This window comes from Lepus europaeus, chromosome 7 (assembly GCF_033115175.1).
Source record: "Lepus europaeus isolate LE1 chromosome 7, mLepTim1.pri, whole genome shotgun sequence".
Taxonomy (NCBI): Eukaryota; Metazoa; Chordata; class Mammalia; order Lagomorpha; family Leporidae; genus Lepus; species Lepus europaeus.
The window spans coordinates 8,418,918-8,442,173 of record NC_084833.1 but is presented as its reverse complement, the minus strand read 5'-3'; the positions used below and the strand labels follow the sequence as shown (position 1 = coordinate 8,442,173).

At 50.9% G+C, this 23,256-nt stretch overlaps 1 protein-coding gene across 1 annotated transcript; it reads left to right on the top strand.

Annotated features, from left to right (window-relative positions):
* The first annotated feature begins 11,664 nt into the window (after positions 1-11,664).
* SLC3A2 (solute carrier family 3 member 2) lies at positions 11,665-19,179 on the top strand. The gene is made up of 9 exons (XM_062195967.1): positions 11,665-12,206; positions 12,547-12,720; positions 13,296-13,390; positions 15,841-15,909; positions 16,016-16,074; positions 16,237-16,417; positions 16,536-16,679; positions 18,474-18,551; positions 18,645-19,179. The coding sequence occupies exons 1-9, from the start codon at positions 11,780-11,782 to the stop codon at positions 19,005-19,007; spliced, it is 1,590 nt and encodes a 529-aa protein (XP_062051951.1). The 5' UTR covers positions 11,665-11,779; the 3' UTR covers positions 19,008-19,179.
* Positions 19,180-23,256: the final 4,077 nt, after the last annotated feature.

Sequence of the window (23,256 nt, the reverse complement as noted above, 5' to 3'; positions counted from 1 at the left end):
CACCCGTATGGGAGACCAGGAGGAAGCACCTGGCTCCTGGCTTTGGATCGGCTCAGTGCGCCGGCTTCAGCACCCATTGGGGGGTGAACCAACGGAAAAAGGAAGATCTTTCTCTCTGTCTCTCTCTCTCTCACTGTCTAACTCTGCCTGTCAAAAAAAAAAAAATATATATTTATTTATTTGAAAGTCAGAGTTACACATAGAGAGGAGAGGCGGAGAGAGAGGTCTTCCATCCACTGGTTCACTCCCCAATTGGTTGCAATGTTCGGAGCTGCGCCAATCCAAAGCCAGGAGCCAGGAGCTTCCTCTGGGTCTCCCACGTGGGTGCAGGGGCCCAAGGACTTGGGCCATCTTTTTCTGTTTTCACCGGCCATAGCAGAGAGCTGGATCGGAAGTGGAGCAGCTGGGTCTCAAACTGGTGTCCATATGGGATGCCGGCGCTTCAGATCAGGCGTTAACCTGCTGGGCCACAGCGCCAGCCCCTCCCTATACATTTTTGAATGATCTTTTTCCATCCCTAATTCATTGGCTGCTGTACTTTAGTTATCAAATGAACTTGGATGAGATGAGCATTTGGTGTTAAGATGCTAAGTGGGACGCCTGCCCCCATAGCAGAGGGTCTGTGCCTGGCTTTGCTTCTGATCCGGCTTCTTGCTGATGTATACCCTGGAATGCCATTATTGGATCTTTTCTGCCCACATGGCACATGGATTGAATTCTGGGCTCCTGGATTTGGGCTGCCAACTGTTGGCAGGGATTTGGGAAATGAACCAGCAGATGGAAGGTTTTCTCCTCCCATCTTTTCAAATAAATATCTAAAAATGTACTAATGGATGTTTAAAAAAACGAGGAGTGGGCATTGTGGTAGAGCAGGTTAAGCCAACCCTTGTAACGCCCACATCCCATATCAGAGGACTAGTTCAAGCTCTGGCTGCTCTGCTTCCTATCCAGCTCCCTGGTAATGCATCCCAGGAGACAGCGGGTGATAACTCAAGTGCTTGGGCCCCCATCACCCACGAGGGAGACCTGGATAGAATTCTGGCCTGGTCCAACCCTGGCTATTACAAGCATTCTTCTTAAAAAAAATTTTTTTTTTTTTTTAATTTGAAAGGCATAGTTACAGAGAGAAAGAAGGAGACACAGAAAAGCCGAGTAGCCTGGACTTGAACCATCACTCATATGAGATGCGGGCTCTGCAGGCAGGGCCCAACCTGCTGTACCACAGTGCTGGCCCCTGTTGGAAGCATTTGGAGAATGAACCACTGATGGAAGATCTGTATCTTTCACTCTGTTTCTCTGTTGCTCTGCCTTTCAAGTAGGTGAAAATAAATAAATATATTTTAAATAGGCTTGCCCTTAGAACTATGTGGAGTGTTTGCTGGAGGAGCAACCCTGCCCTCATCTGGCAGCAAGAGGCACTGCATCATTTAATTGATGGAAGGCTGTAGAAAACAGCTAGTGTTTGGCTGGGGGCTGGGAGAGACAATTTGTAGAAAAGGTGGCCAATTACAAGAGGAAAAAAAAAATTCTAAACTTATTTGAGAGGCTGAGAGGCAGATAGACAAGCTCTGATCCCCACATGCTCACAAGTGCTGGACTCTGCGAAACCAATCCAGTTCTTCCAAGTCGGTGGCAGGAGCCCAGCCACTCGAGTTGTTATCTCCTGGGGTACATTTCCAGCAGGAAGTTGGAATCAGGAACCAGACCCAGGGAACAAACCCAGACACTCCAGTGTGGGGCAGTTGGCTTTGTGACTTGATCTGACATAATCCAACTCATGTTGGGACAGTTCTGGATGTATGGTCACTTGGTGCTTCTGTTACTTAATGAGAGACTGGTGTCATCCTCATAAATGTTTTATAGATTTAAAGATTTTTATTTGTGAGGCAGAGAGACAGGATCAGTCAGACTGGTTCACTTAAAAAATACCTGCAAAAGCTGGGGCTGGGCAAGGCCGAAGCTGGGAGCTGGGACAGGATCTGGGTATCTCATATGGGTGGCAGGAACCCAGTTACTTGAGCAATCACTGCTGCCTCCCAGGGTCTGCATAGTGGGAAGTTGGAATCAGGAGCCGGAGGCAGGTACTGAACCCAGACATGGCAGTGTGGGATACAGGCTGGCCCCCTCCCCCTGCATCTTCAGTAGCTCAGCTCTGTTACTGCTTCTCTTATCAGTGTGGATAGAGGAGCAGTCTGCGTGATGCTGGTGCCCTCTCACCAGGCTGTTCCTGATGGCCTTGGTGAATGTGGCGGCCGCTAGGACCTTCCTTGGGTCACAGTTCACTGTCCCCACATAAACATCCATTCCAGCACACCTGCTTTCTTCAGCCTCCTTATTCCTTCCTGCACCATTTCCTTAGGCCTATCTGCCTCATTCAGCGTGGGCCATTGCCTTCTCAGGCTTCTAGGAGCACCTTAACGATGAGTTTGCCCTGTCCGCTGGGGTGTTTGGCAAGGTATTGAATTCTAGATCCCAAGTCCGTGAGTTCTATTCCAGTGATCATTTCCCAGATCCCCAAGTGTCTAATAGGATGGATATATTTGGGTTTGGAATAACATTGGGCCTTTGGCTTTGGGAAAAGAGTTGTCACAGTAGCAAGGACAAAGTAGAAATCTTTGAAGATGCTCCTCCCCCACTCTGGTGCCTTCTTCACCTAAATTCTCTTCCAAACCCGCCTTACTCTAGTTCCTGTACCTACCCCTACATTGCTACTGCTTTCACCGACATCGCTGGGGACCTCTTACCGCTCAATCCAAACAGATACTTTTCTTTTTTTTTTTTTAACTTTTATTTAATGAATATAAATTTCAAAAGTACAGCTAATGGATTACAATGGCTTTTTTCCCCCCATAACTTCCTTCCCACCCGAAACCCTCCTCTCTCCTGCTCCCTCTCCCCTTCCATTCACATCAAGATTCATTTTCAATTCTCTTTATATACAGAACACCAATTTAGTGTATATTAAGTAAAGATTTCAACAGTTTGCACCCACACAAAAACACAAAGTGAAAAATACAGTTTGAGTACTAGTTATAGCATTAAATCACAATGTACAGCACATTAAGGACAGAGATCCTGCATGAGGAGTAAGTGCACTGTGACTCCTGTTGTTGACTTAACAATTTGACACTCTTGTTTATGGTGTCAGTAATCACCCTAGGCTCTTGTCATGAGTTGCCAAGGCTATGGAAGCCTTTTGAGTTCACCGACTCTGATCATATTTAGACAAGGTCATGGTCAAAGTGGAAGTTCTCTCCTCCCTTCAGAGAAAGGTACCTCCTTCTTTGATGACCTGTTCTTTCCACTGGGATCAACAGATACTTTTCATCTTTCCTTGACTTCATTGGCCTCCGTAGCACTTGACACTGTTGACTTGCCCCTCCTTCCTGGAGTGCTCCCTACACTTGGTTTCTGGGATACCACCATATCCTGTATTTCCTCCTGCTTTTTTTTGGGTTTGTTTGTTTTGTTTTGTTTTTGACAGGCAGAGTGGACAGAGTGAGAGAGAGAGAGACAGAGAGAAAGGTCTTCCTTTGCCGTTGGTTCACCCTCCAATGGCTGGTGTATTGTGCCGATCTGAAGGCAGGAGCCAGGTGCTTCTCCTGGTTTCCCATGCGGGTGCAGGGCACCAGCACTTGGACCATCCTCCACTGCACTCCTGGGCCATAGCAGAGAGCTGGCCTGGAAGAGGGACAACTGGGACAGAATCCGGCACCCCAACTGGGACTAGAACCTGGTGTGCCAGTGCCACAGGCGGAGGATTAGCCTATTGAGCCGTGACGCCGACCATGCTTTTTTTTTTTTTTTTTTTTTTTTTTAAGATTGATTTATGAGAGGGGGAGATATATACAGAGAGAGATCTCCATCTGCTGGTTCACTCCCTAAATGGTTGCAATGACTGGGGCTGAGTCAGGCCCCAGCCAGAGCATGGAATCAGTCTGGGTCTCCCACATGGGTACAGGGATCCAAGAACTTGGACTGTCTTCCATGGCTTCCCCAGACATAATTAGCAGGAAGCTGAATTGGAAGTGGAGCAGCCAGGACTAGAACTGGCACCCATATGGGATGCTGGTATTGCAGGAGGCGGCTTTACCCACTGTGCCACAGCGCTGGCCCCCTTTCTACTTCTTGCCCATTCTCACCTTCTGTGTATTCCTTACACATTCCTTAGGGTCCCGTCCTAGGTATACTTGTTTTTTCACTCACCATGTTCTGTGTAGGCTAACTTTATCCATCACCATGGCCTCATTTGCCCTTTATACTCTGCTGTCTCCCAAATGTCATTTCAATCTGGGGTCTCCTGAGATTGTGATGGCCTGCCAGACATCTTTACTAGGATGGCCCATACACATCTCAGGTCAGCTTCTCCAAAAATGAGTTCATCGTCTTTCCCTACAAACCTGTTTCTTCTGCACTATGCCCTCTTCTACCCAGTTGTCTATGTTGCATACGTGGTCATTATCCCTAGTGCCCCTGTGCTGTGAGAATGTTAAAAAGAACTTCTGGCAGGTTGAGTGCCCCTTATCTGAAAAGGCTGGGACCAGAAGTGCTTCAGATTTTGGAATATTTGCATATACATAAGGACATGTCCTGTAGATGAGACCCAAGTCTAAACACAAAACTCACTTATGTTTCATACACATCTTTTATACATGGCATGAAGGTAATTTTATGCAGTAACTTTGCTTTTAATTTTTTTTTATCCCAGGAAGGTGTCTGATTAGTTATTTATTTTCATTTTATTTGAAAGGCAGAGAGACAAAGAGAGATCGTCCATCTGCTGATTCATTGCAAATGCCTGCAACAGCCAGGCCAAAGCCAGCAGCCAGGAACTCAATCCGGGTCTCTCACATGTGTGGCAGGGACCGACCCAAATACTTGGGTTATCAACCGCTGCCTCTCAGGGCGTGCTTTAGCAGGAAGCTGGACTCAGAAGCAGAACCAGGATTCTATCCTATGTGGGATGTAGTCTCAGCTGTTGTGCCAAATGCCTGTCCTCAGAGCCTGATACATTTTTGATTGATAACTCTTCATAAAAAGACACGTCCTGATGGGTGGGTGTGTGGTGCAGCAGTTACGACACTGCTTGAGAAGCCCTCATCCTAATTTGTAGGCCAGAGTTTGAGCCCTGGCTCCAGTCCCAACTTCAGTTTCTTACTAATGTGCACCTTGGGAGGCAGTAGGTGATGGCTCCAGTACATGGATCCCTGCTACCTGTGTGGTAGACCTGGATAGACTGGCTATGGCCTGGCCCTACCCTGGCTGTTTCAGGCATTTGGGGGAGTGAACCAGTGGATGGGAGATCTTCGTCTGTCTGTCCCTCTGCATTTCAAATCGAAATAAAAATATATAAATAGAAGACCTCTGAGTGCCCATAGCTTGGTGTCTTTCTTTCTTTTTAAAAGATTTATTTTATTTATTTGAAAGAGTTACAGAGAGAGGCAGAGACAGAGAGAGAGAGAGGTCTTCCATCCACTGGTTCACTCCCCAGATGGCTGCAACTGCCGGAGCTGGGCTGACTGGAGCCAGGAGCTTCTTCCAGGTCTCCCAGGGGCCCAAGGACTTGGGCCATCTTCTACTGCTTTCCCAGGCCATAGCAGAGAGCTAGATCAGAAGTGGAGTAGCCGGGACTTGAACTGGTGCCCCTATGGGATGCCGGCACTGCAGGCGGCAGCTTTACCTGCTATGCCACAGCGCTGGCCCCGAAGTACACTTTAAAAAAGAGAACAAGGGGAGGTGGTATTAAAGGGTTACAGGACAACCTGAAACTGCGCACTATAGCTAAAGCTGAAATAGTTTGAGCAAAAAACAAATATCACTGTATTCTAGTCCATGTATAAAACAAATATCTGAGTTCATAATCATATATATAAATGAATGGATACATAATCATATAAATAAATGAATGGATACATAAACAGCAAAGAAGAGACAAATCTTGGAGCTGGCATTATGGTATAGTGGGTAAAGCTGCCACCTGTGGTGCTGGAATCTCATATGGGTGCTCTTTTGGGTCCCAGCTTCTCCACTTCTCCTCCAGCTCTCTGGTAATGGCCTGGGAAAAGCAGTGGATGATGTTCCATGTGTTCAGGTTCTGATACCCCACGTAGGAGACACAGATGAAGCTCCAGGCTCTTGCCTTTGGCCTGGCTCAGTCCGGGCTATTGCAGCCATCTGAGGAATGAGATGTGAGCAGATCTCTCTCTCTCCCTGCCTCTTCCTCTCTAACTCTGACATTCAAATAAATAAGTCAATACTTTTTTTAAAGGAGACAAATATTCTAAACCAAGAAATCCCAAATAATATGGGTAGCGCCTTCCCCTTAGGGAGGCAGACCATAACTCTGTACCTCTTGAGTGTGGACTGTACTTAGTGACTCTCTTCCAGAGAATGTTTCAAAAGAAAGGTTTTTTTTTGGGAGGGGGGCGCAGGGCATGAGGAAAATGAGGATGCGCGCCAGTATTTTGTGACCACGAGTACAGAAGGAGCTGGGGATGGAAGGCTTCAGTGAGCACTTTAAAGTTTTGTATTGCTGCTTGGGCTTTTTGATGAGATCAAGTGTTGTGTCTCTGATGGAGTATCTGATGTCATCCATCCAAGGGTAAGAAGTTAAAAGTACCTCTCCACATCGTCCACAAATTGAGCGGCTGTTTCTCTGGTGTTTATCTTTTAATACCTGGTTGCATTAGAGGGAATGGCTTGCTGCAGTATTATTCATTTGTCTAACATACGCGACTACCAGATACTTTTTGGATGGTATGCTTTGAGCGTATTTCCTTTAACTGCCTAGCCAATTTCCTACCCAGAAACTGAGAGTTTTTTTAATTGCATTTAGGGCAGTGGTTCAGACACTGCTTAGGATGCTCTCCCCCCCAACCTTTTTTTTTTTTTTTGAAAGATTCATTTATTTACTTGAGAGGCAGAGTCACAGACACATAGAGGGAAGAACAGAGAGAGAGGTCTACCACCTGCTGGGTCACTCCCCAAATGGCTGCAATGGCTGGAACTGGGCTGATCCGAAGCCAGGAGCTTCCTCTGGGTTTCCCATGCAGGTGCAGAAACCCAAGGACTTGGGCCATCCTCTGCTGCTTTCCCAGGCCATCAGCAGAGAGCTGGATTGGAAGTGGAACAGCTGGGACTTGAACTGGCACCCATATGGGATGCCAGCACTGCAGGCGGATACTTAACCTACTATGCGACAGTGCTGGCCCCATTGCCCCCCTGTAGTTCCCCATCCTCAACGAAAAAACATCGCTGACGGTTCCTTTCTTTAGCACCCAGTGTCCCTCCTGCAGGATTCACAATAACAAAGTAATATTCTGGCGTCATACTTCTAAAGCAGCTGCCAAGTAAGCGCTTTTAGTTGGGTCAGGCTCCTTCTCTGCTTTCATTTCAGCCACACTGAAACTCAATTCCTTAACCCCAGCCGGCATCTGTTTTTCAGATGGCCAAAATCCTCAAGACTTCTGGCTGATGGTATTTTAAAGGCACAGCTGGACTGGCCACTGTGTTTCTGGGCCTTTGGAGTCATACTGCGGGCTTTGGCAGAGTTGCAGGGTCTGCCGGGCAGGGACGATCTGCTGAAGCGCTTGCAGTCCTCTTCCTGTCTGTCTCTCTCACATTTTTGCTGTCTGTGGAAACTCTTTTTACATGTTGGGGTGGGGAGTGGGGAACAAACTCCCCTGTCTTTTGGTTAAGATCAAGTAATCACATGTGTTGGGAAACATGTGACATGATTTTTGCAACGGGGGGGTTAGAAATGAACTTGGGCTTCTGCACTTCAGGGCCCCCATCCCTGTCTGCCTGAGTATTTTAAAGGCCTCACATGGACCTTATTGCCTCTGTGCAGATGGACTGCTTTTCTTCTTTTCCTTATTTATTTATTTGAAAGGCAGAGCAACAGAGGAGAGAGAGAGAGAGAGAAAGAAATCTGTCTGTTACCAGAGGAGCAAAGGGTCCTTGTCTTTGCGCAAGAAAGAATTCAGGCATGAGACAGAGAGCAGGGGAAAGCAACATAGCAAGGTTTATTAGGGAAGGGACATCTGTAAGAACGGATGGACACCTCTCCAGACAGGACCTGGGAGAGAGTGCGCAGTTTACATTTAGGCCGGGGTTTCTAAGGGGATGGGTCTTGCCCCCCCTCCCTTTCTCCTCCCGAACAAAGGACTTGTTGGATGTAAATACGAAAAATTCCTTTATGAGGCCCCCCAAATTATCAGATAGAGGAAGGATGGTTATTGGGTAGAAGGGGCGGACGTTTGAAGTGCAGATACTGGGCTGCACCTGGAAGGTTATCGGGATGACTTTGAGATGTGGATGCTGGACCTAGATATCAACTCCTTAGGCCTTTGTCACACACAAGCTCATTTCTGACTTCCTACCTAACACATCCACTGGTTCATTCTCCAAATGGCTGCAATGGCTGGAGCTGGGCCAGGCTGAAGCCAGGAGCCAGGAAGTTCACCTGGCCTGCCACATGGGTGGCAAGGGCCTCAAGCACTTGAGCCATTTTCTGCTGCCTTCCCAGGTGCATTGAAAGTGAGCTGTGTTGGAAGTGGGTACTCTGATATGGGATGTCAGTGTTGCAAGTGATGGCTTAACCTGCTATGCCACAATGCTGGCATCCTCTTTTCCGGTTTTTAAAAAATATTTATTTGGAAGAGTGACAGGGAGAGAAAGAGAGAAAGAACTCTTCCATCTGCTGGTTCATGCTCCAGATATCTGCAACAACCTGGCCAGGCCAGGAGCCAGGAACACCATCCTGGTCTCCCACGTACTCAGGCCATCTTTCCAGCCACTTTAGGAAGAAGCTGCATCAGAAGTGCAGAGGTAGCCAGGTCTGGAGACCCCATATGGGGTGCAGTGCTGTAAGTGGCGGCTTAACCCATTGCACTACAATGCCTACCCCTGAACGACTATTTTTCTTTACTTTGTCCCCCTTTTTAATTTGAGAGGCAGAAAGCAAGAGATCTATTTTTTTTTTTTTTTTTGACAGAGTGGACAGAGAGACAGAGAGAAAAGTCTTCCTTTTCCATTGGTTCACCCCCCAATGGCCGCTGCAGCCGGTGCACCGTGCTGATCCGAAGCCCAGAGCCAGGTGCTTCTCCTAGTCTCCCATGCGGGTGCAGGGCCTAAAGACTTGGACCATCCTCCATTGCACTCCCGGGCCACAGCAGAGAGCTGGCCTGGAAGAGGGGCAACCGGGACAGAATCCAGCGCCCCAACCGGGACTAGAACCCGGTGTGCTGGCACCGCAGGCGGAGGATTAGCCTATTGAGCTTCGGCGCTGGCCATGAGATCTATTTTCTATCTTCTGGTTCACTCTCCAAATACCCACAAAATCCAGGGCTGGGCTAGGCCAAAGCTGGGAATCCAGAAGCTCCATCTGGGTCTCATGGGTGACCAAGACCTAAACGCTTTACCAATTATCCACTGCCTCCTAAGGTGAGCATCAGCAGAAAGCTGGCTTGGAAGTGACATAGCCGGGACTCAATATAGGATGCTGGCATCCCCAACCAGGATTTAAGCCACTGTGCCAGAATGTACCCCCCCCCCCCAAGTCTTTTGAAATCTAAATTCTTCTTGACAAATTATATGCTTTGCAGTTCTATAGTAAATATTAAGCTTTACATTTCTCAACACCCATTGTGTTATTTGAGGATCCCTAGCTTTTCTCTGCCATCTTTTGCTTTCCTGTCCTCCCCCCACCCCCATTTATTGCTGCTTAGGTTGAAGGTTTGCAAATCTTCCTTTGTTTTCCTGCCTACACAGTGTCACCTTGATAAGATACAGTGTTTATCATCTTTAATCCCTTTATCTTCAGATGGCTACTTTTTTTCAGTTCCTAAGGAGGGAAATGTTTGGGCTTGATTGATACAGTTCATCTACTCAGGAAACAGTAGGCAGTACCACTGCATGCTATTTCTTGTTCCTTTGTTTTCACTCTATGCTATTTCTTGTTTTTTTTTCCTTCTTTCTCTCATTTTTTGGTTCCTTTGTATGCTATTTCTGAGCACACAGGCTCATAGACAAATAGCACAAGGCCCCAGCCACTTGTCTTCGAGGGCAAACAGACATCTAGACAAAGAAATATAATAAATGGGACAAGAGCTGTAGCAGAAGTAGATGAGTAGTGGAGGGAAAGTAATTCTGACTGGGAACCAAGAGAAGGGTGTCACTTGAACGAGGTCTTGAATGAACAGGAAAACAGGAAGGGCCAGACGAGGCCTGAGGAAGCCTGGTGTGTTGCGAGACCGGCAGGTGTTTGCAGGCTGATGTGGCTGGTGGGCAGTGCCAGTAGCAGGTGTGGCGAGTGATAAGGTTGGGGGTGTAAGTTGTTAGCTTCTTTAAGGCATGCAGATGGAATAGGCTTCAGCCATCTGGAGCCATGGGGCACTGAATGAGATACGCGTTCTAGCCCATTTCAGGGAGAGCTTTTGGCCCAGTTCTGAACCTTGAGCTTTCATGCTGGGGATAAAGTCCACACAGAACCCCTAGGTGGCATTTTTTATCTGACACGCCCAGAATACCTTAGATTTGTTATCTTGTGAGCCTGGTAAGAACCTCCACCCACTTGCCTGTATCCCCTGGGAGGTAGTTCCAGCCATCCTAGGGTGCGGAGGGGTGGAGGCTTTGGGATGCCGAGAGGAATGTCAGAGGTTGAGACTTTTTATACCCCTTTTTTCTGTGACTTCAGATCTCAAGGCTTTTGTGGTTTTCCAAATTCACAGCAATCTTGGCTCCCAGCCTAGGTGGGAGAGGGAGAAAGAACCTATTTCCTTTAGCTCCGCTCTGAAAATAACCCAGCTGGCACTGCTCAGGAACGAGAAGTTCCCGAGGTGTTGGCGCCTCGCTGTGTTGTTTGGTAGTCCCTGCTCGGAACCTTGTGTCTGCCCCACTTCTGTCCAAGGGCCTCTGTGGGAGGGATTTAGCAGGCAGAGGTCTTCAAAGCCTCTGCAGCTCCAGCTGCCTCCAAGGCCTAGCATTATGAAGGGGGGCGGTTAGGGGAACGCCGGCAGTTTAGGATACTCTGTGGGAGGGCCCGTAAGGCTGGGGGAGAGCCTGGCCATGGCATCTTCTGTCTGTCCCCACCTCTGGAATGTTTGCTGGATGGGATTCCTTGCTGCCCGACACCTGGGCGCCAGCCACTGGCTGGTGGGGTAGGGTAAGGATGAGGCTGTTGGCTTCAACTCTCCTGTCCCAGCAGATTTCATCTTAAAACATCGCCAGGAAGCCTGGATTAGAGTTCATTCGGTAAAGTTAATGAAGCCAAGTATTGTAGTGGTGCCCAGTAAATAGTTGCTGCATGAGGAATTAAATGAAATAAATTCAAGATGAGTCTTGAAAGACAAGTGGGAGCAGGCCCTGCGGGACCAGAGAGCACAAGGCCTGCAGGTGGGGGAGGCAGCGTTGGGTGTGGCCGGCTTTGAGTGCGGGCGGTTGGGGGGCGGAGGTGTTGGGAAGACCAGGTGGCTGCAGGCTTACGCGACCCGGACCAGACTTTGTCTACCTAAAGGTGGCTTGGTGCTGAGCGTTGGCGGCTGGGGTCCCCAGGAGGTGGCTGGGCGGAGAGAAACGACCTCTCCGCGGCCCCGAGCCCGCCCAGGACGTCACCCTCAGGGGCGGGCCGGGGCGGGGCTCCCCGCAGCCCGCAGAGCCCCGGCCAGCGCGCCCCATTCGCCGTAGCGGAAGCCGGGCAGTCACACGCGCGCCGCGAGAGCTCTGGGGCTGAGCCGCCGCTGACCGAGGGTTGCGTCTTGTCGCCGGTCCCGCAGGCACCATGAGCCAGGATACCGAGGTGGATATGAAGGAGGTGGAGCTGAACGAGCTGGAACCCGAGAAGCAGCCGATGAATGCGGCGTCGGAGGCCGCCGTGGCCATGGCCGTGGCGGGCGGCGCCGAGAAGAACGGTCTGGTGAAGATCAAGGTGGCCGAAGACGAGGCGGAGGCGGCGGCCAAGTTCACGGGCCTGTCCAAAGAGGAGCTGCTGAAGGTGGCGGGCAGCCCCGGCTGGGTGCGCACGCGCTGGGCGCTGCTGCTGCTCTTCTGGCTCGGCTGGATCGGCATGCTGGCCGGCGCCGTGGTCATCATCGTGCGGGCGCCGCGCTGCCGCGAGCTGCCGGTGCAGCGGTGGTGGCACAAGGGCGCCCTCTACCGCGTCGGCGACCTGCGGGCCTTCGAGGCCCGCGACTCGGGCGACCTCGCCGGTGAGTGCCCGGTGGCCTCCCCACCTGTCCCTGGTTTCATCCGAACCCGGTCCCTGGGCCTGGGGCCGGCAGGGTTCTCCACCCGCTCCCGGGCTCGTAACCCCTACGGTTCCTAAGAAAAACCGACCTGCCCCGCCTAGCCAGTGCCGCTGACTCAGCACCCTCCCTTCCGCGGAGGCGGTGGGAGCCAGTCGCAACCGGTTTGTGAAGCAAAGCGCCAGGCTTCTTACATCAGCTGCTCTGAGCCTCGTGATCCAGCCGCCCCTCCACCTCCCTGCCCCTCAGCCTTGGGCCGCGGGACAGGAGACTCGTGAACCCCGCCCTCCCTTCCCCATTGCAGGTCTGAAGGGTCATCTGGATTACCTGAGCACTCTGAAGGTGAAGGGCCTTGTGCTGGGCCCCATTCACAAGAATCAGAAGGATGATGTCGCCGGGACCAACTTGCAAGAAATCGACCCGGCGGTTGGCTCCAAGGAAGAGTTTGACAGCTTCCTGCAGTCGGCCAAGAAGAAGAGTGAGTGCCCTGGGACTTCCCCAGGAAGCAGCTCCCAGGGACCCCGGGAAGAGGCCTGGTTTACTCCTGTCTCTCACTGTTACCACCAGGCACAGGGGAGGGTTGTTAGATCGCAACCTGAAACGGCTTTGTCACCTGGAGCAGGGGCTGTGGACCTGGCTGGGCCACTTCGAGAGGCCGGTTTATCCTTTGCAATTTGGTGTCCCGATTTGCACAAAGTAGACTTCAACTAAATTAGTTGTTTTAACAACTTGTAAACTTGGTTTTCAACTTGTAAAGCAGTGGATCCTTTGGTTAAAAAGGAAGAAACAAAAATACTGCGTTACAGCCCAGTATAGAAGCATGTTTAGAAGGACTCACTTTTGTCGTGGGCAGCCCAGGGTGCCATAGCTCAGCCTTGTTAAGATCGAGCTCATGTCCGTGTTTGAAGGGAGAAAAATTTGCCAGGCCTCAAAGCCGAACTTTTGTACCAAGTAACACGTGGAAAACACTCGGCAGACTTGGGTTGGGGTTTCCCCCCTTCCCTTACCCCAAAGTCTTTCTCATGACTGCCCCTTCCTCCTCCTCTGTTCCAGGCATCCGCGTCATTTTGGACCTCACTCCTAACTACCTGGGTCAGAACTCGTGGTTCCTCCCCACTCAGGTTGACCTTGTGGCCACCAGGGTGAAGGTGCGTGTGTTGCAGCTGATAGCCGTTGGGAGCCACATGCTGGGCGCGGTGCTGATCCCTTCCCAGCAAGCCCTGCACAGCTGGGCTTGGCTCCTTGGATCCACGAAGGGATGTCTCCCCCCATGGCCGGAAGGATGGGCCAGCAGGGCACCCGTGGTTTTTCTTGTTCCTTTTCTGACCACTCATTTTTCTTATTTCCTTTGCTCTGAGGATCAGACAGGGCCAGGAAGGGGATTTCTCAGATGTCACTCTGAAAGTTTGATTTTTCTTTCTTTTGGGAGAGGAAGCCCTTTCTTTGTGGGAATCTTGTCCTGACTGGTTTCCCAGGTCTTGTTTGATGTGTTTGGCATGGAGCCCAGTCTGAAATCGTAAGCCCGGGGCTTCCTATGTCTGGGACTGTGCCAAGTGTATTATAGATCTTTTCTGCTTCTCTGTGTAACCATGTAGGGTATCGGATTCTCCCTCAAGTAAGTGAGGTACCCTAGATTTAGAGTCCCACGTGATTCTGCTTTTCCTAAAGGGACAGGCTCCAGGGATTTGAATGCCACCCCAGCTTCTGAGGCCTAGCTTTTAGGACACTGGCTGGTCAGGATGGGCAGAACAAACAATGGAGGCAGATTCTGACACTTGGCTGGCAGCTGTGTTTTTTTTTTTTTTTTTTTTTTTAAGATCTATTTATTTCAAAGGCTGAGTTACAGAGAAAGAGGAAGAGAGAGAGAGGGAGTTTCCATTCGCTGGTTCACTTCCCAATGGCCACAAAGGCCAGCGCTGAGCTGGGCCGAAGTCAGGAGCTAGGAGCTTCTTCCAGGTCTCCCTCATGGGTGCAGGGGCCCAAGCACTTGGACCTGTTTCCACTGCTTTCTGAGACACATTAGCAGGGAAGAGCCGGCCAGCATTGCAGGCAGTGGCTTAACCCTCTGTCACAATGCTGGCCCCGCCATGGTTCTTTTAAAAAAATTTTTTTGAATGTATTTGAAAGACAAGGAGAGACGAAGACAGATAGTGATCTTCCATTTGCTGGTTTGCTTCTCAAATCCCTGCACCATCTGGGGAAGGGAACTCAATCATGTCTCCCACATGGGTGGCAGGGACCCAACTACATGTGGCATTACCTGCCGCTTCCCAAGGAAGAGTGGGAGCTAAGCCAGGACTTGAACCCAAGCACTTCTGCTGTGGTGTGAGGATGGATGATCCAGGTGATATTTTACATGTTACACCAAACTCCCATCCCACCTGCGATGCTGAGAGGAAATTCTGAACTCCAGTATTTGAATAGGCCCCCTGGGGCCATCCACTTCAGCTTTTACCAGTTGTTGGGAGCTCCTTTAAGGATTTTTTTCTTTTTCAAATACAAAGAGAAAGCCTCCATTTGCTGCTGGCTCATCTCCCAAATACCCCCAACAGAAAGGCCTGGGCTGGGCTGATGGCAGGAGTCCAGAACTCCATCTGGTGGCAAACCCTGGAAAAGTTGTTAATGGGGCCAGCATTGTGGCACAGGGAGTTAAGCCACCGCTTGCAGTGCTGGCACTCGGTATTGGGGTGCTGGTTCTACTTCTAGTCCAGCTTCCTGCTGATGGTTTGGGAAGGCAGAGGATAGACCACTACTTGGGACTCTGCCACCCACGTGGGAGACCAGGATGGAGTTACTGGCTCCTGACTTTGGCCTGGCACAGTCTTTGCTATTTGAGGAGTAAACCAGCAGATGGAAGATAAGTCTTTCTCTGCCTTTCAAATAAATAAATCTTAAAATAAAAAAAAAAGAAAAAAAAGGTAAAGAGTTATTGATCAGGAAATGTTTTCAGAGGGTATGTTGTGAGGGGTGAGAGCCTCAGATGAAAATGGAGATTCGAGGGGAAGCACACAGAGTTGAAAAAAGGAAGGGAAGGAAAGGGCTGTGGGGGTGGGGTGGGCGTGGGGCTCATGCTGTGAGCCAGGCCAGTGCCAGGCCTCCAGCCAGGGCCTGTTCTGCTGAGCTGGCCTCTTTCACTTCTTCCTCTCAGCTGCCCTGGAGCTGGGCTTTGAATTTTGTTCTTTTGTCCTCGGTCTTGATTTGACCAGCTCTTGAGCTCCCACCCTCCCCAGGCTTCAGAAAACTTGCTTTGGGACGTTGGGATTTAGGCACTGTCTCTGCTGCTCCCTGACCGTGACCCTGGGTGTTTTTCCACATTCGATTTATGTTTAGGGTGCACTTTTCTGTAGCTGTCAAGGATGAAGCTGTATGATTTGCCAGGGAGAGGACCAGAGGAGGGAGTAAAATGCTACAGCACTGAGAACCGATGGGAGGGGGACCCACGGCTAAGCCTTTGTGAACGAGGAGGGAAAATGAGACTCGGGCAAAGCAAGTGACTTTGCTCTACGTCGTGGGGAAGTGGGCGAGGTTTGGCATGGACTGGTGTTTTCTGAGCCTTGCCCAGCTGCTGGTATCTTTTCTGCTCTTTTGCCACCTGTAGGATGCTCTGAATTTTTGGCTGCAGGCTGGCGTGGATGGCTTCCAGGTTCGGGACGTGGGGAATCTGACGGTAAGTTTCCTCTCCATGTGAGAGGCAGAGTGTGACTGAGAACAGAGGGTCTCAGTCAGGGCCTGGGAATGCTCCCTGCTCCTTCATTCTGCTGTGTTCCTTCTAGAACGCAGCCTTACACTTGGCCGAGTGGCGGAACATCACTAAGAGCTTCAGTGAAGACAGGTGAGTGCCAGATGGCCCTTCTCCGGGCTCAGCTCCATTGTGGGAGCCCTGCCTTGGAGGTCTGGGTCTGAAGAAGCGGGGGTCTGAGCCCAGAAAAGCCCCTCTACCTCCATTGTTCCTTTGCTGTCCTGTGCCAGCCTGACATCCCCCTGCCCTGTGCAGGCTGTTGATTGCAGGGACAGAGTCCTCGGACCTTCATCAGATCCTGAGCCTACTCGAATCCACCAAGGATCTGCTGTTGACCAGCTCGTACCTGTCAGCCTCCGGTGTCTCTGGGGAGAATATGAAGTTCCTAGTCACCCAGTATTTGAATGCCACTGACAGTCACTGGTGCAGCTGGAGTGTGAGTACCGTACTGGCCGGAGCCAGGGGAGCAGGGAGCCTGTTGGAAGAAAGGGTTGTTGGGAGTTGGAGGCAAGGGTGGGCTCAGGGGCTCACCAGTGTCTACACTGTCCCTGCAGTTGTCGCAGGCGGGGCTCCTGACTTCCTTCGTGCCAGCTCAGCTCCTCCGACTCTACCAGCTGCTGCTCTTCACCCTGCCCGGCACCCCTGTGTTCAGCTACGGGGATGAGATTGGCCTGCAGGCGGCTGCCCTTCCTGGAGAGGTACTGTGCGCTGTCTACCCTGGCACCTAGTCGACTGACATCTGGGTTTGCTTCCTAGTCGGTCACATAGTCAGTGTTTGGCCTCAGGAAAATTATTTTACCTCTTTGAAATGTTGGCCATGTCTTCTCTGATCTTGCATTTCTTGTAGACTGGTTAGGACTAGGGCAGGCATTTGGTGTAGCATGTAAGACCCCTCCCATTTCAGAGTGTCTGGGTTCAAGTTCTGGGTCTGCTCCTGATCCTGCTTCTGCTAATGCAGTCGCTGGGAGGCAGCAGGCGATGGCTCAAGTAGTTGTGTCGCTGCCACCCATGTGGGAGACCGAGATTGAGTTCCAGGATTTTGGCTTTGGCCTGGCCAAGCCCTGGCTGTTGTGCGCATTTGTGGAATGAACCACAAGATGGATGATCTCTCTATCTCTCAGATGAAAATAAGTAAGTTAAAAAAAATTATGGTTAAATGAGGACCTATTTTTATTTAGTTTTAAAAGATTTTTGTATTTTATTTGAAAGAGTTATACAGGAGGAGAGAGACAGAAAAAGAGATCTCCCATCCACTGGTTCACTCTGCAGATGGCCACAACAGCCAGTTGCTAGGCCAGGCCAAAGCCAGGAGCCAGGAGCTTCTTTCAGGTTTCCCATGTGGGTAGCAGGGGCCCAGGTACTTGAGCCATCCTCTGCTGCTTTTCCCAGACCATTAGCAGGGAGCTGGATTGGAAGTAGAGCAGCCGGGACACAAACTGGCATATGGGATGCCAGCACCGCAGGTGGAGGATTAACCTACTCCACCACAACACCAGCCCCCAGGGCCTATTTTTGATGGTCATGTGTGGCACTGGGTATGTTCAGTATGATAGCTGTCGTTCATTTATTCATCCTTTGGATGATGGCTGCTCTGTGATAGGCTCTTGCCTCACAGGAGCTCACTCGCAGTCATGAGGACACCAGGCGAAGGCACAGAGAAGTCCGTGGCAGTGAGTGCTGGGACGGGGTAAACCACGAAGGCATTGGTTGGCTTTCGTGCCTCGGGGTTGGCGTTGATTCCTCAGGCTGATATTTACAGTGCCTGCCACTCATTTATTCTGCAGATGTTTATTGGATAATCTGTTGCACATTGGGGCTGCAGCACTGCACACAAAACTGGAATTCTGAGATTAGATGATAATAAATAAAGATGCCAGGTGCTAATAAATGCCATGTGAAAGAAAGCAGGGTAGGGGGTCTAGCAAATAGGGGAGGGGTATGTTTTACATAGTGGCCAAAGAAAACCTGATGAAGGGCTGGTGTTGGTGGTGCAGTGGATTAAGCCCCTGCCTGCAATGCCAGCATCCCATGTGAGCACCAATTTGAGTCCCAGCTGTTCCACTTTGAACCAGCTCCCTGCTAATGTACCTGGGAAGGCGGAGAGGATAACCTAAGTAGTTGGGCCTTTGCAGACTGTGTAGGAAGACCTGGATGGAGTTCCAGGCTTCTGGCTTCAGCCTGGTCCAGCCCTGGCTATTATAGCCATTTAGGGATTGACCCAGTAGATGGAAGATTTCTCTCTCTCTCTCTAAATCTGCCTTTCAAATAAATCTTAAAAAAAAAAAAAGCAAAACTGATGGGAAAATTGAGCAGAGACCTAAGGGACACAGCTCATGGCTGTCTTGGAGTCCTCTCGGCTAAGGGGACAGTCTGTTTGCCAGGATGTTGCCTTATAAGCCTGCTTCCTTGTCCAGTGAAAGTTAGCTAGGTGTGGGTGTGCTCATGAGAATGGAGAAGGGAGAGAGGACTGAATCTGGGTCTCTGCTTTCCAGCCTGCAAAGGCCCCAGTCATGCTGTGGGATGAATCCAGCTTGCCCAGTGCTTCTGTGAGCGCCAACATGACGGTGAAGGTAAGGACTCCTCATGGGTGGGCAGAGGCTTATAGAAACCTGCACACCCAGGGTACCCTGTCACCCCGCCTGCTATGTCTTCATCATTCCCAGGGCCAGAATGAAGACCCTGGCTCCCTCCTCTCCCTCTTCCGGCGGCTGAGTGACCAGCGGGGTAAGGAGCGTTCCCTGCTGCACGGGGACTTCCACGCCCTCTCCACCGGGTCCAACCTCTTCTCCTACGTCCGCCACTGGGACCAGAATGAGCGTTTCCTGGTAGTGCTCAACTTTGGGGACGAGAGCCTGTCAGCCAGGCTGGGGGCCTCCAGCCTGCCTGCCGATGCCAGTCTGCCAGCCCGGGCTGACCTGCTGCTCAGCACCCATCCGGGCCGTGAGGAGGGCACCTCCCTTGCACTGGAGCACCTGAACCTGGAACCCCATGAGGGGCTGCTGCTCCACTTCCCCTATGTGGCCTGACCAGGACCTGGAGTCCTCCTCTCCTCCTCCCCAGGCCCTTTGGGGTCTAGTCTCTTTCCTTTTTTTATAACTGTTACAGATTTACAGATGTGCCCACAAATGGGATGTTTGCTGCCTTCAAATAAAAATCACCCCTGCCTGGAGAGGTCTTGTCTTCCCTCTACCCCTCTGTCACACGTCACAGAAGGAACTTCTTTCTCCACTCCTGTCCTCGGCCTGCCCCACAGTGATTTCAGCCAGGGTTCCATTATGACTGCTCCAGCTCATCCATTCATTAGGGACGAAGGCCCAGAGAAGAAGGGGCCTTCCGAGGTCAACAGTTAGGAGGTGTCAGGGTTGGGACAGCGTCCAGGCCGAGTGCTCTCCTGAGGTCTTGGGTCTTGCTCACTCTTAGCTTTTCTCCCTGAGCACATTCTCCAGCCAAGTGTGGGTCAGTTCTTCTGTTTTTGCCGATTTGGGCCTTTTCAGGCAGAGAGTGGGATCCCAGAGATGGGATCCCTGGGCCCTAAAAGGTATTCCCAAAGCGTACAAGAGGTCATTCATCTGAAAAAAGTTTGGTGAATGCTCAGTATGTGTCAGGAACTGTTCCGGGTCTGGTTATAGCAGGGGGGGGAGTATAGAAATCTGCAGGGTCTTAGTCCACCTGAACGAGGATGGACTGGGTCCAGGCAAAGGTAAGTGTGCCGCTCGCCCGTTCCCCAGCCTCCCAATCCCGGAGACAGTCAGACGTAGTGGGGAGTCAAGTCAAGCAAGCAAGAACTTTATTGCGCGCATAGCAAAGCCTTTTAAAGCACAAGACCGCAGGATTACTAGGGCAGTGCATAAGGACCAACCAATTACTTAAAAGGTCATTTTACGGGGCGATTTTCTACAGGACCATCCACATGTCTGTACACTCGTCATCAGTTGTCGTCACCTCCCCTGATGCTGCGCGGCCAATCACCTTTGATGGTAAACAACTTTGGGTACCGCCCACCTTCCTTTGGGCGCCATCTTTGAATTGCCTAGTGTGCCTAATTTCCCCACAGAAATCCCTGCCTCCTTGGGCCGTACGTAGATTCTCCCAGTACGAGGAAGGATAAATAAGGTGAATACAGTTTGTTTATTGTATGGTTGCCAGTGTTCAGAGAAGGACAGAAAGCACAAAAGCTGTTTGGGGATCTAGAGGTCTTGAAGTGGGGCTAGAGGAGGCCCCTCACCCAGGAGGTGACCTTTGTGTAAAAGGCCTCAGGGAGGGAGTTCACCTTGGGGGGACCTGCAGGGAGTTTTTGGGTGCTGTGGGCTGGGGCATGGCTCGTGTTTCTGAGGAGAGCCGGGGGAAAAGAGGAAGAGATGAGGTCAGGTTGGCAGGGGATGGTATGAGGTCATAGTGAGGCTGTTACGGGGTACAGAATGTTTGATAAACATTGACCTCGTGTGACCTCACATAACCTCAGCTACCAGTAGCCGCTTCAGGTTTCCCGTGACTACCATTGCAAATGGTATGCTGCAGTGACTCAGAACTCAGGTTTATTTACTGTTTTTAGGCAGACTCTCCCCACATGCCCACAACAGCCACAGCTGGGTCAGGCCAGAGTCAGTATCCTCAAACTCCATCTAGTCTCACACGTGTGTGGCAGGGACCCAAGTACTTGGGCCATTACTACTGCACTTCCCACTCCCAGGATATACGTTAGCAGGAAGCTTGGAGTGGAAGTGGAGGAGCCAGGACTGAAGCTGCACTCTGGGCTGGCGCCGCGGCTCACTAGGCTAATCCTCCGCCTGCGGCGCCGGCACACCGGGTTCTGATCCTGATTGCTCCTCTTCCAGGCCAGCTCTCTGCTGTGGCCCGGGAGTGCAGAGGAGGATGACCCAAGTCCTTGGGTCCTGTCTTTGGATCAGCGCAGTGCACTGGCTGCAGTGCGGCGGCCATTGGAGGGTGAACCAACGGCAAAGGAAGACCTTTCTCTCTGTCTCTCTCACTGTCCACTCTGTCAAAAAAAAAAAAGAAAAAAAGAAAAAAAGAAAGAAACTGCACTCTGGTGTGGCATGCCAGTGACCCAGGTGATGTAAGCACCGTGCCAGCTGCCTACCTTGGAGCGCAGGGCCAGCCAAGGCAAGATGTGTAGGGAAGCTTCATGTCCTCTCCCAGGGCATCCTGGACATGAGAGGCCCCTCCTGGTAGAGCTGTGTGACCACCAAGCTGCTGGTGTCCAGCTTTTCCCAGGTTGTCACATCCTGCCTCTGGCTGACCTTCCCTCCAGGGGTCACATTGCCCAATGGCTGATGGCTCACACCAAGACCAGGGGGCTGGACGTCACCTCCCATAGCTGAAGGCAAAGGCCAAACTTCTGGGGGAGATGAATTATGCACTACACGGGGCCCTGAGGAAGTGGGATTTGAGTTGGAGGATTGTAAGAAGTGGTGGTGGTCCGATTTTGAGTTTAACAGGCTCGCTGGCTGTTCAGCTGGGGATCAGGGAGAACAGTTGGGGAGGGTTGTCACTGCATCCTGGAATACAGGCTTGCAGGGGTGGTGACAAGTGTTTGGACCCTGCCTCGGGCCCTGTTGCAGTCAGTGATTGTGATGTAGGCCCCACAGCCCTAGGGGTTAGGTTTGGCTCTCCCAGTTTTCTTAGGGAAAAGCACAGTGAGCCCTGACTGGGCTGGGGCTAGGCCTGGGCCTTTCAGGGACGGCTTGGGTCTGGGAGCATTGAGGGATGAGGAGACCATTTGCTCACTTGTCCTGCAAGGCTGCTGAGGCCTGTGAGGAAAGGCATCTACCACTGAGGGGTCCATCTCCCTCCTGGCCACCCCTCCCCCGACTCTTGTCTGTGTGGGCCTCTCCCTGAGGCTCCCCACCTTTCCCTTTGTGTGTCCTTTCCTTTCCCAGAGTCCAAGATATTGTCTTCTCTTGGGCCTTGGCTTCCTCTTAGTTCCCCTGTTATGTGGTCGTTGTTTTTTTTTTTTTTTTTTTAGATTTATTTATTTGAAAGACAGTTAGAGAGGTAGAGACAGAGAGAGGTCTTCCATCCACTGGTTCACTTCTCAGATGGCTGCAACAGCTGGAGTTGCGCTGATTCGAAGCCAGGAGCCAGGAGCCTCCTCCGGGTCTTCCCATGTGGATGCAGGGGCCCAAGGACTTGGGTCATCTTCCACTGCTATTCCAGGCCATAGCAGAGAGCTGGATCGGAAGAGGAGCAGCCGAGACTAGAACCGGTGCCCATATGGGATGCCAGCGCTTCAGGCCAGGGCTTTAACACGCTGCACCACAGCACTGGCCCTGGTGGTTGTTTTTTAAATATTGATTTTATCTACTTGACAGACAGAGTTACAGAGAGAAGGAAATATATAGATAGATTGATCTTCTATCTGCTGGCTCAGCCCCCAAGTGGCCACAACACCCAAGGCTGGGCCAGGCCAAAGCCAGGAACCGGGAGCTTCTTCCAGATCTCCTCTATGGGTGCAGGGCCCAAGGACTTGGGCCAACTTCTGCTGCTTCCCCAAGTGCATCAGCAGGGAGCTAGATCTGAAGTGGAGCATCCGGGACTTGAACTGGCATCTCATAAGGGATTGACAGAGGAAAAGGCAGATCTTCCATTAACTGGTTCTCTCTCTAGACGTCTGCAATAGCCAGGCCTTGGCTAGGCTGTGCAGATGCTAGGAGCCAGGAACTCCATCTGGGTCTCCCACATGGGTGGTGAGGGCCCAAGCACTTGGACCATCATCCATTGCTTCCCAGGGGCGTTAGCAGGAAGCTGAATCAGAAGAGGAACAGCTGGGACTTGAACCAGTACTTTGATGTGTGTCCCAAGTGGCAATTTACTATAATGCCTGCCCTGAGGTTGCTAAGATCTATAGTACAGTAAGATATTCTGAGAAGAGACCACATCTGTATAACTTTGATTATAGTGAATCACAATTATTATATTGTTGATCTCTTACTGTGTCCAGTTTACCTTTATATGTATCTATAGGAAAAGCAGTGTATATATAGGGTTTGGAACTACTGGCAATTTCAGGCATCCACGGCAGTGGGGGGTCTTGAATCTTTTTTCCAAAATTAATATTTTGATGAATATTTAGATTGTTTCCGCATCTTGGCTATTGTGAATAATGTAAGGAAAATTAGAGTGTTAATATCTTGGAGAGGGGCTAGCACTGTGGCATGGCAGGTAAAGCCACACCGCATGTGACGCCTGCATCCCAGATGGGTACCGATTGGAGTTCTGCCTGCTCCACTTCCAGCTCTGCTGTGGCCTGGGAAAGCA

Excerpts from the sequence above, each read along its gene's own strand:
- SLC3A2 (XM_062195967.1), top strand. The coding sequence starts at position 11,780 with ATGAGCCAGGATACCGAGGTGGATATGAAGGAGGTGGAGCTGAACGAG. Across the intron at positions 13,391-15,840 it reads TTGTGGCCACCAGGGTGAAG|GATGCTCTGAATTTTTGGCT; the intron begins GTGCGTGTGTTG and ends TGCCACCTGTAG. Across the intron at positions 16,680-18,473 it reads CGGCTGCCCTTCCTGGAGAG|CCTGCAAAGGCCCCAGTCAT; the intron begins GTACTGTGCGCT and ends TCTGCTTTCCAG.